This window comes from Gossypium hirsutum, chromosome A04 (assembly GCF_007990345.1).
Source record: "Gossypium hirsutum isolate 1008001.06 chromosome A04, Gossypium_hirsutum_v2.1, whole genome shotgun sequence".
In the NCBI taxonomy this organism is placed as follows: domain Eukaryota; kingdom Viridiplantae; phylum Streptophyta; class Magnoliopsida; order Malvales; family Malvaceae; genus Gossypium; species Gossypium hirsutum.
The window spans coordinates 3,299,881-3,314,711 of record NC_053427.1 but is presented as its reverse complement, the minus strand read 5'-3'; the positions used below and the strand labels follow the sequence as shown (position 1 = coordinate 3,314,711).

The following is a 14,831-nucleotide window of genomic DNA, read 5'->3' as shown; positions in this document are numbered from 1 at the left end:
ATTAAGAGTAATCATGGTTCTTGAAGGATTAGTATTTAATGAAAAAAAAAATGAAGAGTGACAATAAGGCAAAATATTATTCTTATTATAAACTTTATGAGCCGGATTTATTTATTTGTTCTAATATTTTTTTTATGTCTATTTTATGATTCATATGAATTTTATGAGTTAGATTTATTTATTTTTTTAATATTTTTATGTATATTTTACAATTTATATTTAGAGTTCGTGACTACTCCTAGAATAAGTTTATATTACCTACCTATAAAACAATTTTTTTTTCTAATTAAATTTTAATTGATGGCATGCAAGCTTTCGAACCACTAATGCCCAAGGTGTAGGATGTCAAGTGTTCGATTCAACTAAGACAATAACTTACACTTATATAAAATGTATAGATTTAAAATTTCTATTTATTTAGATTTGAAAATGTTAAACACTAATTCTGTTTTTTTTTTCGGTTAGGAGTTCCGTAGCGGTAAAAGTATTTACTTTTTTCCTCTAAGATTTTAAGGATTTTTCCTTTTTCCGAATTATATCTTAGAGCTAGCAGATTAAGACATAAATTTTAGAAAAACTAGTCGATCTCTCTATCTCATTTTCAAAAAAGAGAAAACTATATTCACTAAAATACTTGCGTATTAATTTTGAAGGTTAAAACAATAAATTTGAAAATTTCAACAGCTCCCACATTTAATTTTTATTTTTAATGATCTAACATGAAGCATTCGATATTATTAAATTTTATATAACATTTCCCATTTCACCAAAAAAAAAACTTTTATCAATCCAAAACAAACACTTAACTATGGAAATATTTAAATATATTACCATATATAATTTATGAATTTAATCTATATAATATTTTTAATCCATATATTTTTTAAATTATCAACACAGCATAGTTAAGTTCCAGCCTAGCCAACTATCAAGTGCAGATGTTTGGCTGATCCACAACCACAAAATTTAGTCAAAGGCTACTTCGATATATTTGTTTAAGAAAAGAACAAAAAGAAAATCATTATTGAATGCCTCAATCATTCATTTGCCTTCCTTTCCCTCAATCATTCAAGCTTTGCTCTTAGACCTCAATTATGGCGGAAACGTTTCTGTTTGGTATTGCAGAAAGGGTTGTCGAGAAAATTGCCGCTCTCACTGTAGACGAAGTTTTCTTGGCGTTTACTGTCCAAACCGATCTGAAAAAGCTGAAGGACACCATGATCAGCATTAAAGCTGTGCTCTTGGATGCTGAGCGGCAACAGCACCAAAATGAAAAGCTGCGCCTCTGTATGTGGAAGCTCAGAGACATCTTTTACGATGCTGAGGACGTTATTGACGATTTCAAGTGTGAAACTCTCCGCAAACAGGACTCCATTGTCTTTAAAAATGGCTTTAAAAATGGCTCATAAAATCAAAGCCATCAATCGGAGGCTAGGCGAACTTGCCACTGAATGGAACAGCTTTGATCTAAGACAGTGTAGCGACAACCGACATGTTTTTCGCAGAGAGACTATCTCTTTTGTGGATTCTTCTGATGTTATTGGTAGAGATGAGGATAAAGAGAACATCATTAACATGTTGATGAAACCAAGTGAGCAACGAAGTGTACCTGTCATTCCCATTGTTGGACTTGGGGGTTTAGGGAAAACCACGCTCGCGCAATTGGTATACAATGATGATCGAGTTACTAGCCTTTTTCCTTTGAAGATATGGATCTGTGTTTCTGAGGAATTTGATCTTTCTAGATTGCTCAAGCTGATTATTCATTCTATAAATAAAGAAGAAAAATGTGATGATTTAACACTTGAAGCCTTGCAATCTTGTTTGAGAAGCCATTTGAATGATAAGAAGTTCTTGCTCGTCTTGGATGATGTGTGGAATGAAAATCAAGCAAAATGGGTTGAGTTAAGAAATTTGTTGAGATCAACGGATGGATTTTCTCCCAGCAAAATCATTGTCACCACTCGGAGTTTGAAGGTGGCCTCACTAATGAGTTCGATTCCCTCTTATATATTGAAAGGTCTCCCTCTTGAAGACTGTTTGATATTGTTTACGAAATGGGCTTTTAATGATGGTGATGAGACATATTATCCAAATCTCATTAGAATTGGGGAGGAGATTGTGAAAAAATGCAAAGGAGTTCCTTTGGCAGTAAGAACATTGGGAAGCCTGTTATTTCAGAAAACTGATGAATCTGATTGGATCTATATAAGAGAGAGTGAAATATGGAGACTTGAGCAACATGAAAATGATATTTTACCAGTGTTAAAGTTGAGTTATAATCATTTGCCATCTCATTTGCAACGCTGTCTTGCTTTTTTGTCCTTGTACAAAAAGGATCAGATCTATTATAGTGACCAAGTCATCCGTCTTTGGATGGCAAATGGATTGCTTGAGCATCCAAGGCAAAATCAAGAGTGGGAGGATGTTGGCAAACGATATTTGAATGAATTACTGTCAAGGTGCCTCATCCAAAAGGAGGAGGATTTTTGCTTGAATTTTACCTTCAAAATGCATGATCTGGTACATGATCTTGCATTGGATGTGTCTCAAAAAGAGTGTAAAACAGTGAATTCCGAAACAGAAATGGTTGATGAAAATGTTCGACATTTATTATTATGTGATGAGAAATTGGTTGAAGTTCCACGTGTTTTGGAGGAAATGAAAAGTGTTCGAACAGTAATCATCCAAGATGTTTCAAGGAGATCAAAGATTGTTGATAAATCTCTTATAAATCTTTGTGTCTCCAATTTCAAGTATCTAAGGGCACTAGAATTAAGGAATTCACCATTGACGGCTTTACCGAATTCCATTTGCACCTTGAAGCACTTACGAGACCTTGAGTTGGTCCAATGCAAGGGTATACAGGAACTTCCGAATTCTTTCGATAAGCTTCGCAGCTTGCAATCGTTAAATTTGCGAGGTACTCGTTTGAAGCAGTTGCCTGAAAGTGTGCAAAGGTTGATTGAGCTTAGACATCTAGAAATAACCATTAAAGCTGAGCATTTGAAAGAAATACGAGCAGGATGTTGGACTTCTCTTCAATACTTGAAGTTGCATAGGTGTTTCGAATTAGAATGTTTACCTGAAGGAATGCAGTATCTGAAGTCACTTCGAACACTTGTCTTGAAAGGCTGTAGTAGACTTGTCTCATTGCGACGGAGCCTAAAATTCCTAACCAAGTTAGAACACCTTGAAATAGTTTGTTGCGACAAAATCAATTTAGAAATGGAACCAAAAGAGGAAGAAGATAGAGACCTTCAGTTGAGCCTTAAAACTTTCGAACTCTATGAATTATATGCCTTAAGAGATTTGCCACAATTGCTTCTTCAAGGATCTTCTTCCACTTTGCAGCAATTACGAATTAGTTGGTGTCCAGAATTGTCCGTTCTACCAGCGTGGCTACTGAATCTCACTTCTCTTCACAAACTTGAGATTGAGTATTGCTTTAATTTGTCAGCTCCAGTAGAGGGAATAGACCGCCTCACCAACCTTAGAGAATTGGCAATTCACGAATGCCCGCAGTTGAGCAAAAGATACAGACAAAATGGGGGTGAAGATTGGCACAAAATTGCTCAAATCCAAAACGTTGTTATTAAGGATTAAGATTGAGGCATGTGGTAAATTGATGGATGTCTCTTGTTTGCTCACATCCAATTGCTCGCATATATATATTGTATTACAATATGATCCAAGATTTCTAATGTGGCCTTATGGAAACATCATTACCCCGACTGCTGCGCATGTAGTTCAGCAAGCTGGCTTGTTTCTTCTGAGTTGGCGTACAGCCCGTGCTGTTTAGGGTGTGTAGACCTTGATAGCCTATTGTGGAAGGGGTTGATTGTTGGTGCAAGACTCCATTGGATAAGTTAAATTGCAACATTCAACGTATTGCAACATGTTGCTGCACAATGAATAAACTCAAATACCTAAAGCTTAAAAAAAAAAAAAAACCGAAGTTGCCATTTGTTTTGTTTGTTTACCTCAACTTGGTTTATGAGCTTTAAGGAAGACAAAAGAAAATAAGAAAGAGAACACGTTAAATAAACTGTGCTTTTTTATCTAATGAAAAAAAAAATGAGTGCCGGCCACTGCATAGTTGGAATCACTTTATATGTAAATTTTTAAAAATATTCTTTTATTCCACAAAAGTCGTGTCGGTCATTTGGTCACCATAATTCAATTTTTTTTAACACTAATATAAAATGAGTACTAATATCATACAATTTATAAAAAAAAATACATGGGTGCCAGTGGTCTGGTGCCCGTAACCCAAAAAATTATTTTTTTAATATTTGACACAATCATCAGACAATGATTGTGTTAGATTTTAAATGGGTGCCGGCCATATGGTGTCCATAACCCAATTTTACTATCTAATTCAGGCCATTTGAGTGATTGTTTTGAGCCTGTATTGTTCTTGTAAATAATTAAGTTTTTGGATTATTTAGATAAAATTGGCATGAAAAAGATAGAGATTGTAAATGTTATACTTTCTCTCAAAAGGTAATAATTCAAATATAGTGAATTGGTAAACCCTTAGTTGAGGTATGAGGTATACCAAGGTGTGAAGGTAGGCAATTGGATCGAACTACTATAAATCAATTTGTCTAAACTTCTCTTTCCTTCCCTCGTTATTTAGAAAAGTAATTGCAAAGAATTTTAAAATACCAATTCACCCCTCTTGGTATATATTCGAGCTTATAAAAAAGGATTTAAATGTTGATGATGACATAATTAAAATCTTCATGTTGCAAAAAAAAAAAGTGTTATGGACTAATTATAGAGAAGTCCCTAGCTCTAGCCAAACATAAAAAATTGCCGCGTCAACAATAAGTTAGTAGATTAATTTAATTTTTAATGGCAATGATTAATTTGAGAAATTATCTTAATTAGAGTAATTAAATGGACAAAAAAAATTTAAAGTGACCAAAATAAGAATGATACTATTTTAAAATAACCTATCATATAATTTACCCTAATAATAATTAGATGTTGTAGTGAAGCCTTAATAGTGATCTTCAAAATTATTATGGCTTTAAAATATTATCTTATATATTTTATTGAAAGAAAAAATTATTGCAAATACATTTCATCAACACATTTAGTACATAAAAAATCGAATATCGTGGGAAAGAAAAACAACGATAATAAAATTTGTAAATCAAAACAACGTAATTAAATTTGAGATTAATATATATATATATATATATATATATTTGTAGTCGATTGAGTCTTAGTTTCATTGCTATCGGTATTATTGTCTATGCAGGAGTATGTGGATTCGAGAACGTTAAAACACATTTATCCTCCTATTGAAAGAGTTAGGGAGGGATCATAGGTAATTGTAGGTAATTATCTGATTCAATTTGTAATTAGAGAAATCTACAATTGATAAATACTCCTAAATCACTTGTACACCATTACAAATACATTAATATATTTGACTAATTCAATAATAGTTTTACAATTAATCATATATTTCACTCAATTATGTTTTTAAATTGTTTAATACTCGAACCTCGTATGCTGATCTAATGGTCAGGGTGCTCACCGCTACAGGTGCAGATTGGGTTCGAGTTACAATGTTGTTAGGGCTTTGCCTTCCTGTAATTCACCAAAAATAGTTGTTTAATACTCTTAAAATTACTTGTACATCATTAATAAATTACTCGATTTATAGTTTAATTTAATTTAATATTATGAAAAGTTTATAAAATAATAATTGATAAATAATATTAAAAATGTGATAATACACCTAATTTACATGTTTATCATGCTTAATTTTTATAATTTTTTAATGAGATGTTGCTATTATTATTTTATTTTTGATTAGGTACAAAAGCAAACTAAGAAAGTACAAAAAATCGAAAATGCGAGCTGTTATCAAAGTTTTGAGTCGAGAATGAGTTGATGGATAATGATTTATTTTGAGAACTATTATTTTTAGATTTATTTGTAAAATAAATAATTTTATTTTTCATTAGGATGATGTTTTAATATTCTAGTATTTTATCTTTAAGATAATATTTTTAATTTTTTAGTATTTTATCTTTTATTTTAGCAATCTACATTGGAAGCCTTTTGAAATATTAAAATTTAAAATCACTTCACAATTATCATCAAGCGTTTGTAGTCCAACGGTTAGGATAATTGCCTTCCAAGCAATAGACCCGGGTTCGACTCCCGGCAAACGCAATTAATTCATCATTTCAAACAATTTCCCTTCCTTTTTCCTATGGAATGCAGGTGGTAACTGCTGAGTGTTTGTTGGATTAAAACATGAGAGCCTTAATGTTGGAAAAATTGTATTTTATGAAAACTTTAAGACATATTTTCAATAGGTAAAGGTGAATTGGAACCCTACCACATATCAGACTAATATTAACTTTTTAAATTGAAATAGTACTAATTTTTTTTTAATGATAATAGTAGTTAAGTGAGTTGATGTGAACATTCTCTTATTAATATAAGATTAATGATGAATTTGATGGACGGTGTATTTGCCTATGGTTAGTGTAAAAACAATGGTGGCTATGAGATTAGATACTATAGCGTAAGACAAAAAGTAAGCTAAACGCACCGCAGTGTACCCACCACCCATCCAAACCCACTCTAAAACTAAATTTTTAATGGATATAATGAAGAAACTATCACTTATTTATAAAGGTCAAAGTGTTAATTAGAGTTGTTCATGAGCCAGATCATGTCGAATATAAAAAATTATGCCCATTTTCTAGGCTCGGGCCCGGCCTGAAAAATATTATAATGTTAACATTCAGTGTTATTATTTTAGCTAAATTTTTATTTTAACTTTGCATAAGTTTTTAATAAACATATTTTTATATAATTTTTTATCAATATCATGAGTGTATCATAATCTAATAATGTTATTAGTAGGTTCAAATTGATAGTTTTATTAGTTAAACAAAAAAATTAGACTCGTACAAAATATAGACCAAACTTTAATTTTTGATATTTGAAGTTTGAACTCTAACTTAACTTGTTTTTAAGTTTATAATATGTTATTTTTTTATATATTATATAATTTATATTATATAAAAAATTAAATATGTAAATATTTAAAAAATGTTAATAATTTTTATTTATAAATTTAATGAAAGAAAGAAATCATTAAAGCATAATAAAAGAAATGAATATAAATAATTATTAAATATTAAATAAAATAATATATTTAAAAAATATAATAATATGAGTTAATCTAGATAAAGTTGAGTTAATCATTAATAAATATGAATAATATTAAACAAAATTTAAAGCTCATGTTTTAGGATGGCCGAACTTAAACACCTATGTATAATTATTGACAATAACATCGTACATGTGTGCTATCAAAATGTCACATGAAAAGTACAGTTAACCATATTCAAGCATAATAAACTTAATATACCTTCATCCTGTGAAATTATCTGTGAGCTTAACTAGTTAATTAAGTAAACTAGTTGAAATTAAGTTATTTAATTCAATATTTGTAATGATTGATTTTAATTGGAATGATTAATATAATTAATTAGTATAAAGATTAAATATACAAATTATACGTAATATAAGAATTAATATAAAATTTTGATGAAAAATAATCAGATTATATTTTATCCCCTCTATTAAAAAATAAGTAAATTATTATCTATACGTTAGATTAAAAATAAATTAGTCTTTTTTATTAAAAAATTCATACGTTTGTACTGTTAAAAATTGACGTGATTAACAAAATAATCAGATTAACATTGTGTGTGCCATATGTATATCATGCTAATGTAAGGAGACTAATTTTTAATAATAGAAATAAATAAATATTTTATAAAAAACTAATTTATTCTTTGATCTAATATAAATAAATTAATTTAAATATTTTTTAAATAAAAAATAAAATATTATTTGACTTTTAACACACATGCATTCTTCATATTATTTCGTAAAATTCTAACTTTTATGTCAAAATACAGTCGAATTTCAACATTATACCTCAGATTTTCCATATCATTTGTTTTGCACGCATGCTCATGGATTGCCAACTGTCCTCCTTTAATCATCACAAGCTATTTCTGGCGAGTACAATAGGAAATTCATAATCTGACGAGTGTAAATAACCCCCATCACCTAAAGTTGCGTACAACCTCCGAAAAATAGAAAAATAATAAATTTCTAATTAATAAATAATTTTCTAGGCCTTTCCCTTTAATTTCCTCGCCACCCAAACAAGGAAAAGAAAAAACCTACACCGCCATCCCTCGTAACGCACAGCGACTGTTCCCAGACTTTATCCGAGGAATTTCTTTTGTCATTTCGTTGATAATCCGAACTTCAATTCTTTAAAAAGGCTTTGGATTCTTGGATAAGGTAAACCAGTACCCTACAGCTTGTCTAGTTTTATATTATGTGTTCTTTTTAAAACTTTTTTTTTTTTTGGCTTTTGTTTGATCTTAAACTTTTCTGATGATGGGTTTTGCCTATATGATGAAGATTTCCTTTTATTTCCTTAATTTCTATGCATTTACCTGAATAAAAAGAACAAATTTAATATTCAAGATCACTTTTTTTTCCCTAGTTACGTTAAACTGGAAAATTTTAATTTAAATGTAGTGAATCTTTGGTCTTTAAATGCTAGTTGATTCTATAATCTGATTTTGTGATTAATTATAATGATTTTAGGAAGTTTGAATCTTTGCTTGTTAACAGTTTAGCCTATAGTTTCGGTTTTACAATGATTAGATATTTCTATGGTTTGAATTTGCATTTTATGAGTTTGTAAGGCTTTTGTTGTAATTAACTTGTTAATGGAAGGAAATGGATGCCAGCTTTGGTTTGATTGCCAAATGGTATCTAGGTTGCTTGATTTTTGTTTCTTCGATTTTGGTGAAATATGATTTGAATTCTTGTTGGTAATATGTTATATGAAGTTTGAATCCGATGCGGGTTTGGTTTAACATGTTTGGGTTGTTGTTAGACCTTTTTGATCAACTAAGTTCATGTTTTGGTTTGGTTGTCAATGGTATTTAGGCTGCCCTATTTATTGTTTCTTTGGTTTAAATGAAAAAAATATTCTTATTCTTGATAACAATATGCTATACAAAGCCGAATTTGATGGGGTTTGGCTTAACATATTCGGGTTGTTGCTAGGCCTCTTTGATCAACTAAGTTCATGTTTTGGTTTGGTTGTCAATGGTGTTTAGGCTGCCTTTAAATGAAAAATTATTCTTATTCTTGATAACAATATGCTATATAAAGTCGAATCTGATGGGGTTTGGCTTAAGATATTCGGGTTATTGCTAGGCCTCTTTGATCGTTCATGTTTTGCTTTGGTTGCCAAATGGTTTTTTGGCTGCCTGATTAGTGTTTCTTCGATTTTACGTGAATGAATTCTTATTCTTGATGATAATATGTTACATAAAGTCAAATTCGATGTCGCTTTTGCTTAACATGTTTGGGCTGTTTTCAGGCCTCTTTGATAAACAAAGTTTCATGTCTGATCTCGACGTCCAGGTTCCTACTGCCTTTGGTATGTTTCGACCTTAACATTGCACTATTAATAATTGTTCTAATTTCAGGTTTAACATGCCTTTTGTATTTGTTGTGTTAGATCCCTTTGCTGATGCAAATGCTGAGGACTCGGGTGCTGGTGCAAAGGAGTATGTTCATATCCGTGTTCAACAAAGGAACGGTAGGAAAAGCCTGACGACTGTCCAAGGGTTGAAGAAAGAATTCAGTTACAACAAGATACTTAAAGACCTCAAGAAGGAGTTTTGCTGCAATGGCACTGTGGTTCAGGACCCAGAATTAGGGCAGGTGTGTGTATAACCCTTTTAAACGATTATGGATAATATCTGTTATTCGTACCTGATGTCTAAGTTTGTTATGTTCTGGTTTTACACTCAGGTTATTCAACTTCAAGGTGACCAGCGTAAGAATGTCTCCACCTTCCTTGTTCAGGTAATTGTTATTGCTTCTTGGAATTAGTTGATGTTAAGCAAAAAGTAACTCGGACTAAGTTGTGAGTGTCGGTACGAGACTATGGGTGTGTGTCTAGCATGAGTATGTTTAGTTTCATATCACTATGCCCATTTCCGCATATGTCTTGGACAGGGGTTTTAGACAGGAAGGAAAATGACGAGTTGGAGCAATATATTGTGGTGTTTCAGTTCCTAAGTTCTACGGTCTTTTGTTTTTTTGGACCAGGCTGGCATTGTGAAGAAGGAAAACATCAAAATCCATGGTTTCTAAGTTGCAGCAAGCTTAAAGTTTTCTGCTAATCTGTGTGCCTTGTTTCGAACCTGGATATACTACCCGGTCAGGATATACTATAATAATATCTATGCCGTTATATCATTTCTTTTGCTTTCCAGTTCACTGGATTATGTACTGTTGGATGTTTTTGAAATCTATGAAAAGCTTGTTTCTCTATGATTCAAAGTTGAAACAAATGTTGTTATTTTAGCTTAAAATTGTTTCAATAATTGATTGTATGAGCTTTTGAGAGTGATTTCTTTTGAATTGAAAGCAGGCAAAGTTTTGAAGAATATGAGATTTATGTGATGCTAATAAACCTAGTCTAGTTTGCACCATCCATCTAATATGAGTAAACAACATCCCAACCTGCCTAGGATTAGTTCCATGAATACTCTTATTCCTCTCTTGCCATAGCTCATAGATCTAAGAGATCCAAACCAATCTTATTATAGTTGAAAAGTGAAAACAATGACTTCCCTCATGCTTAATCATCCCATTCAGTCACGCCATGCCATGTATGGTGCATAAGATTTTGGTCACCAGTTTGCATAATAAGACTCCGCAATTGCCTTGCATGAGCACACCCTATGAACAAATGGTCTCTTGTTCCTGCTTCTGACCTGCAAAGAATACATTTTGGATTAACCTACTGGTTCCATGAAGATTAGCGATCGTTAGTTGGTAGCTTGTTTAGGATGGCTAACCAAGAGTTAAAAGAATGTCTGGGAATAGCTGATCTTCCCTATGCCACCTTGTTGAAACATCAACCATGCTTTATTAGCTTTATAACTTGAGAAGTTCCTATTTGCAGCAGCAAACGCCTTAGCTTCAGTAACTTCTTCTAAGCTTGGCTTTGTCCTTGCTTCATCTGAGCATCCCATAGTCCTCTTTTAATATGCAAGGGACATGCCTGTGCCATAATAACCCATAAATTCTTCAACATACAAGCTTTGTTCCAAGTAAGGAGATCCTTGATCCACAAACCACCTTCAGCTTTAGGATAGCAAAATTCCCTTCCAATTCACCCTAGCACCCTTGGCCGATCCTTCTTCCCCCTTTCAAAGGAATGCAAAACACAATTGAGTCACTTTTTTAATGACTTCTGATGGGAGTAAAATTTTCTATACCAAAAGTTTTGCAAATTAAATATAGCAGATTGCAAAAGTTGAACCTTGTCTAAAAATGAAAGAGTTTTAGTAGCCCAACATCTGATCCTCCTAGTAATCTTTTCAAGCTTCTTGTTACCAAGGGGACTCCATCACATCAACGAGCACCTAAGTGCTAAACAGTAAGATATCACAAAGATTCCTCCACCACATCAAGGAGCTCATAAAAGCAACAGTAAGATATCGCAAAGATTCCTCCACCACATCAAGGAGCTCATAAAAGCAATGCCCGAATGCGATATAAAGCACACATAAGTGCAAAATCTCCAATAGAACTCTCGACAATTTATATCCCTAATTGGCATGTCAATTAATCCTAACATTTTATTAAATCTACCAAGGCATTATACAATTATAATAAACAAATATTCATCAATGTTATTAATATATGCATATACACATATCATATAAGGCATTTTACGTTCTCACATGTATTCATGTTCAAATTCATATTTATAAAGGCCTTTTGAACATATTCATTGTATGTTTATAAAGCATATAGACATATCCATTTTATATAATAGTTTTTAAAAGTGAAAAGCCGTATTTTCATTTTTTTTAATCTTTTACATATTAGTTTGCCACAATGTCAACTGTTTATATTTTCACATTAATAATATAATTTTATATGTCAAACACTTCCATGACAATTAATATGTCTATGTTATATTTTCATTTTACAAAGCATTACTTAACTAACAATTCCAATTAACATAACACATTATGGACTTATTTCATATATTTTAAACCATGAGATTTACATATGTTTATCACAAAATTTCATTCCATATTTATAACCTAAAATTACCTAATTCATACATTAATATAATATAAGTAAGAGTATCCAAGGTACCTATCCTAATGGACGCTTTGCAACACTTAATCATGCCTCCATGGACTCTAGCCCATCATCAATCAAACTTGTAATTCTGTAAATCATTATTTTCTCATTTGTTTCATACAAAAAATATAACAAAAAATGATGATGCATTTCATCTCAATGTAGAAAGTTGTACCAAAAAAAATATACTTTTGTAGTTGTACCGAAAAATAGATCAAACAAAGCATTTCGTTAATTCAATTCAAGTGTTACTCGATTGTATGGAGATTTTAATAGATCCAAATTTTTTTAAAGCAAGCTTGGATTAAAAAATGGTGAATTTCGAAACCTCAAGTAAACCTACTACTTTAAAGTAAATTTTTTTACTCATTTTGAATTAATTATAAGGTATTTCAACTCAATTTAATAGATGGTTAACGAATTTTTAAGAATCAAGCACTTTCCCTCTTTTAAATGTTCATGAGAGCTTAATTTTTAAGACAAGTTAAATCTGACTAATTAGATGAAATTGAAAGCTTAGATATGTAATTAAATGGTATTTAGGATGTTTGAAAACAAATTCGAGGTTTAGAAACGAAGACTTGGCAAAGAATATTTTATTTTGGCAAAACTAATTAATTTTCAGTAATGATAAGAGAGTGTGTAGATCTGCGGTTTTGCTATGGTTTGGATGTGAAAAAGACGATAATTAATTAGTGTGTAAAGTGTTTATCATATATGCAAAGTTCTGGATTAATCAGGAGCTTCTATGAGAAAGTCAAAGGGTAAAGAGAAGCTTACTTAGCCTTTAACGTTCAATCGAAAGCAATCCGGTGAGTGATCAAAATTGCTGCTTCTAAGCACAATTCAATGCGTTATTAGGGAGCTTAGGTTAGTCTAAAGACCTATCCTAAGTTCCAAGTGTAAATATCTCTATTCAATCAATTATTGTTATACAAATCATGTTTATGAGATTTGATATGTTATGTAAATTATCATGAAATGCCAATGAAAATATTACGTGATTATGACTAAATATGATATAAGCTTGCTGGTATTTATGCATTTCTTTATTTAAATATTTATTTGTATTTGAGAGAGCTTAATTTCGTAAACACCTACCTTTGGGCAGTCCTTATTGTTTACATTTTTTGGGTTTCTAGTTAAGCTTTGAAAAATTAGAGAAATTATCTATATTAGCCTAATAAAAAGATAGGGAGCCGTAAAGGTTATAGCTTGTATCATTTAGTGAATTGGGGAAAATGCTTAGTTGAGGAAAGCTAAGCTAATGAAAGTAGACAATTGAGGTAAAACGCAGTATCAAATTTTGTAATCTTTTAATTTCTCTTCTTGATCACCAATTAACCCCTTGACGTTTATGGAGCGTAAGATTAAGATATCCAAGTTGAATGCCGGGCACAAAATCAAAACTAAACAATTTGTTAACCCGTTATGGTGTTACTTTCTCAAAATCAGCTGTGGTAGACCAATTTTCAATTTTAGAAAGACAATCTCTTATTGCTTGTGTCCAATTCCAAACCTATATTACATGAAACATAGTTACTTCAATTACCACTGCAGAATAAAGAGACCGAAGTCTAGAATAAAGCTGAGGTTTGGGAGAAGGTAGAGGCAGATCAAAGTGGGGCAATGGATGGTGCCGGACAACGAGAACCATGAGTGATGGACAGCTATGGATGGGGCGGATCACTAGAGAGGCGAACAATAGAGGGAGAAGCAACTGATTTTTCTTTAAACGTAGGGATTTTGGTTTTTCTAATTTGGGGAACCAGTTGAAAATTTTGATGTTTTAACACATATTTACTGGTAGAGGTATTCAAATTTCGGTTAAAACTGAATTAACCGATCGAATCGATCTAATTTGGTTAATCGATTTAGTTCGGTCCGAGGTTGGTTAAAGATTTTTTAGAATTTCGGTTAACGGTTAATTCGGCTCAAATCAGGTAATTAACCGAACTTAATAAATAATATTATATATTATATGTAAGGCTATTACTAAATCGGTTAATTCGGTCAAATAAACATTATCAATTTATTTATTTTTTGATATGTTTTATACTCATTTTAACAAAAAAAACATATAGATTTCGGTTAATTCGGTTCGGTTCGGCTCGGTTAATTTATTTTTTAAATTTCGATTTGGTTAACGATTAAAAAATTAAAAAGTTGGGTTAATATTAATTTGGTTCGATTAACCGATCGGTTAACTGTTTGAACATCCTTATTTACTGGTTCTTTAGAAGGAAATGTTTGTCAATAGATGTGAGCAAAACTTGATTTGATTCCGAAAAAAATTTAAAATTTGAGTTAATAGAATCAACTCGAATAAGTAATTCGAGTTTTGAGTTCAAGTTAAGTTGAATTTTAAATTCGAATAGTAGTTCGAATAATTCGAATAATTAATTGGTATAAAGAAACCTTTATACCTGTCAATTTTGAAAATGAGCAAATTGATCTCTCTCAATAAAAATTAAAAAATATTTATAAAAATTTAAAAATTTATATTTAAAAAAAATTCTAAAGAATATATAAAAAAATTTAAAAATTTAAAAATTTTCTAAAATAATAAATTTGAG

The 14,831-nt window shown here is 31.2% G+C and overlaps 2 protein-coding genes and 1 non-coding gene across 4 annotated transcripts; all 3 read left to right on the top strand.

The window, feature by feature from the left end:
* Positions 1-850: 850 nt before the first annotated feature.
* On the top strand, positions 851-4,109 carry LOC107898956 (putative disease resistance protein RGA3). The gene has a single exon (XM_041110749.1). The coding sequence runs from the start codon at positions 1,246-1,248 to the stop codon at positions 3,604-3,606; it is 2,361 nt and encodes a 786-aa protein (XP_040966683.1). The 5' UTR covers positions 851-1,245; the 3' UTR covers positions 3,607-4,109.
* Positions 4,110-6,126: 2,017 nt separating this feature from the next.
* TRNAG-UCC (transfer RNA glycine (anticodon UCC)) lies at positions 6,127-6,198 on the top strand. The gene has a single exon. It is a non-coding gene; the product is annotated as a tRNA-Gly (tRNA).
* A 1,884-nt stretch (positions 6,199-8,082) lies between these two features.
* LOC107898813 (protein translation factor SUI1 homolog 2) lies at positions 8,083-10,422 on the top strand. 2 transcript variants are annotated; one of them, XM_016824399.2, is made up of 5 exons: positions 8,083-8,361; positions 9,461-9,520; positions 9,602-9,807; positions 9,898-9,951; positions 10,198-10,422. In XM_016824399.2, exons 2-5 carry the CDS (start codon positions 9,484-9,486, stop codon positions 10,240-10,242), a joined length of 342 nt encoding a protein of 113 aa, XP_016679888.1. In that variant the 5' UTR covers positions 8,083-8,361; positions 9,461-9,483; the 3' UTR covers positions 10,243-10,422. The 2 variants fall into 2 exon arrangements, with proteins under 2 accessions (XP_016679888.1, XP_016679957.1); XM_016824468.2 differs by having other exon boundaries at positions 8,097-8,361; positions 10,105-10,422.
* The last annotated feature ends 4,409 nt before the right edge of the window (positions 10,423-14,831 follow it).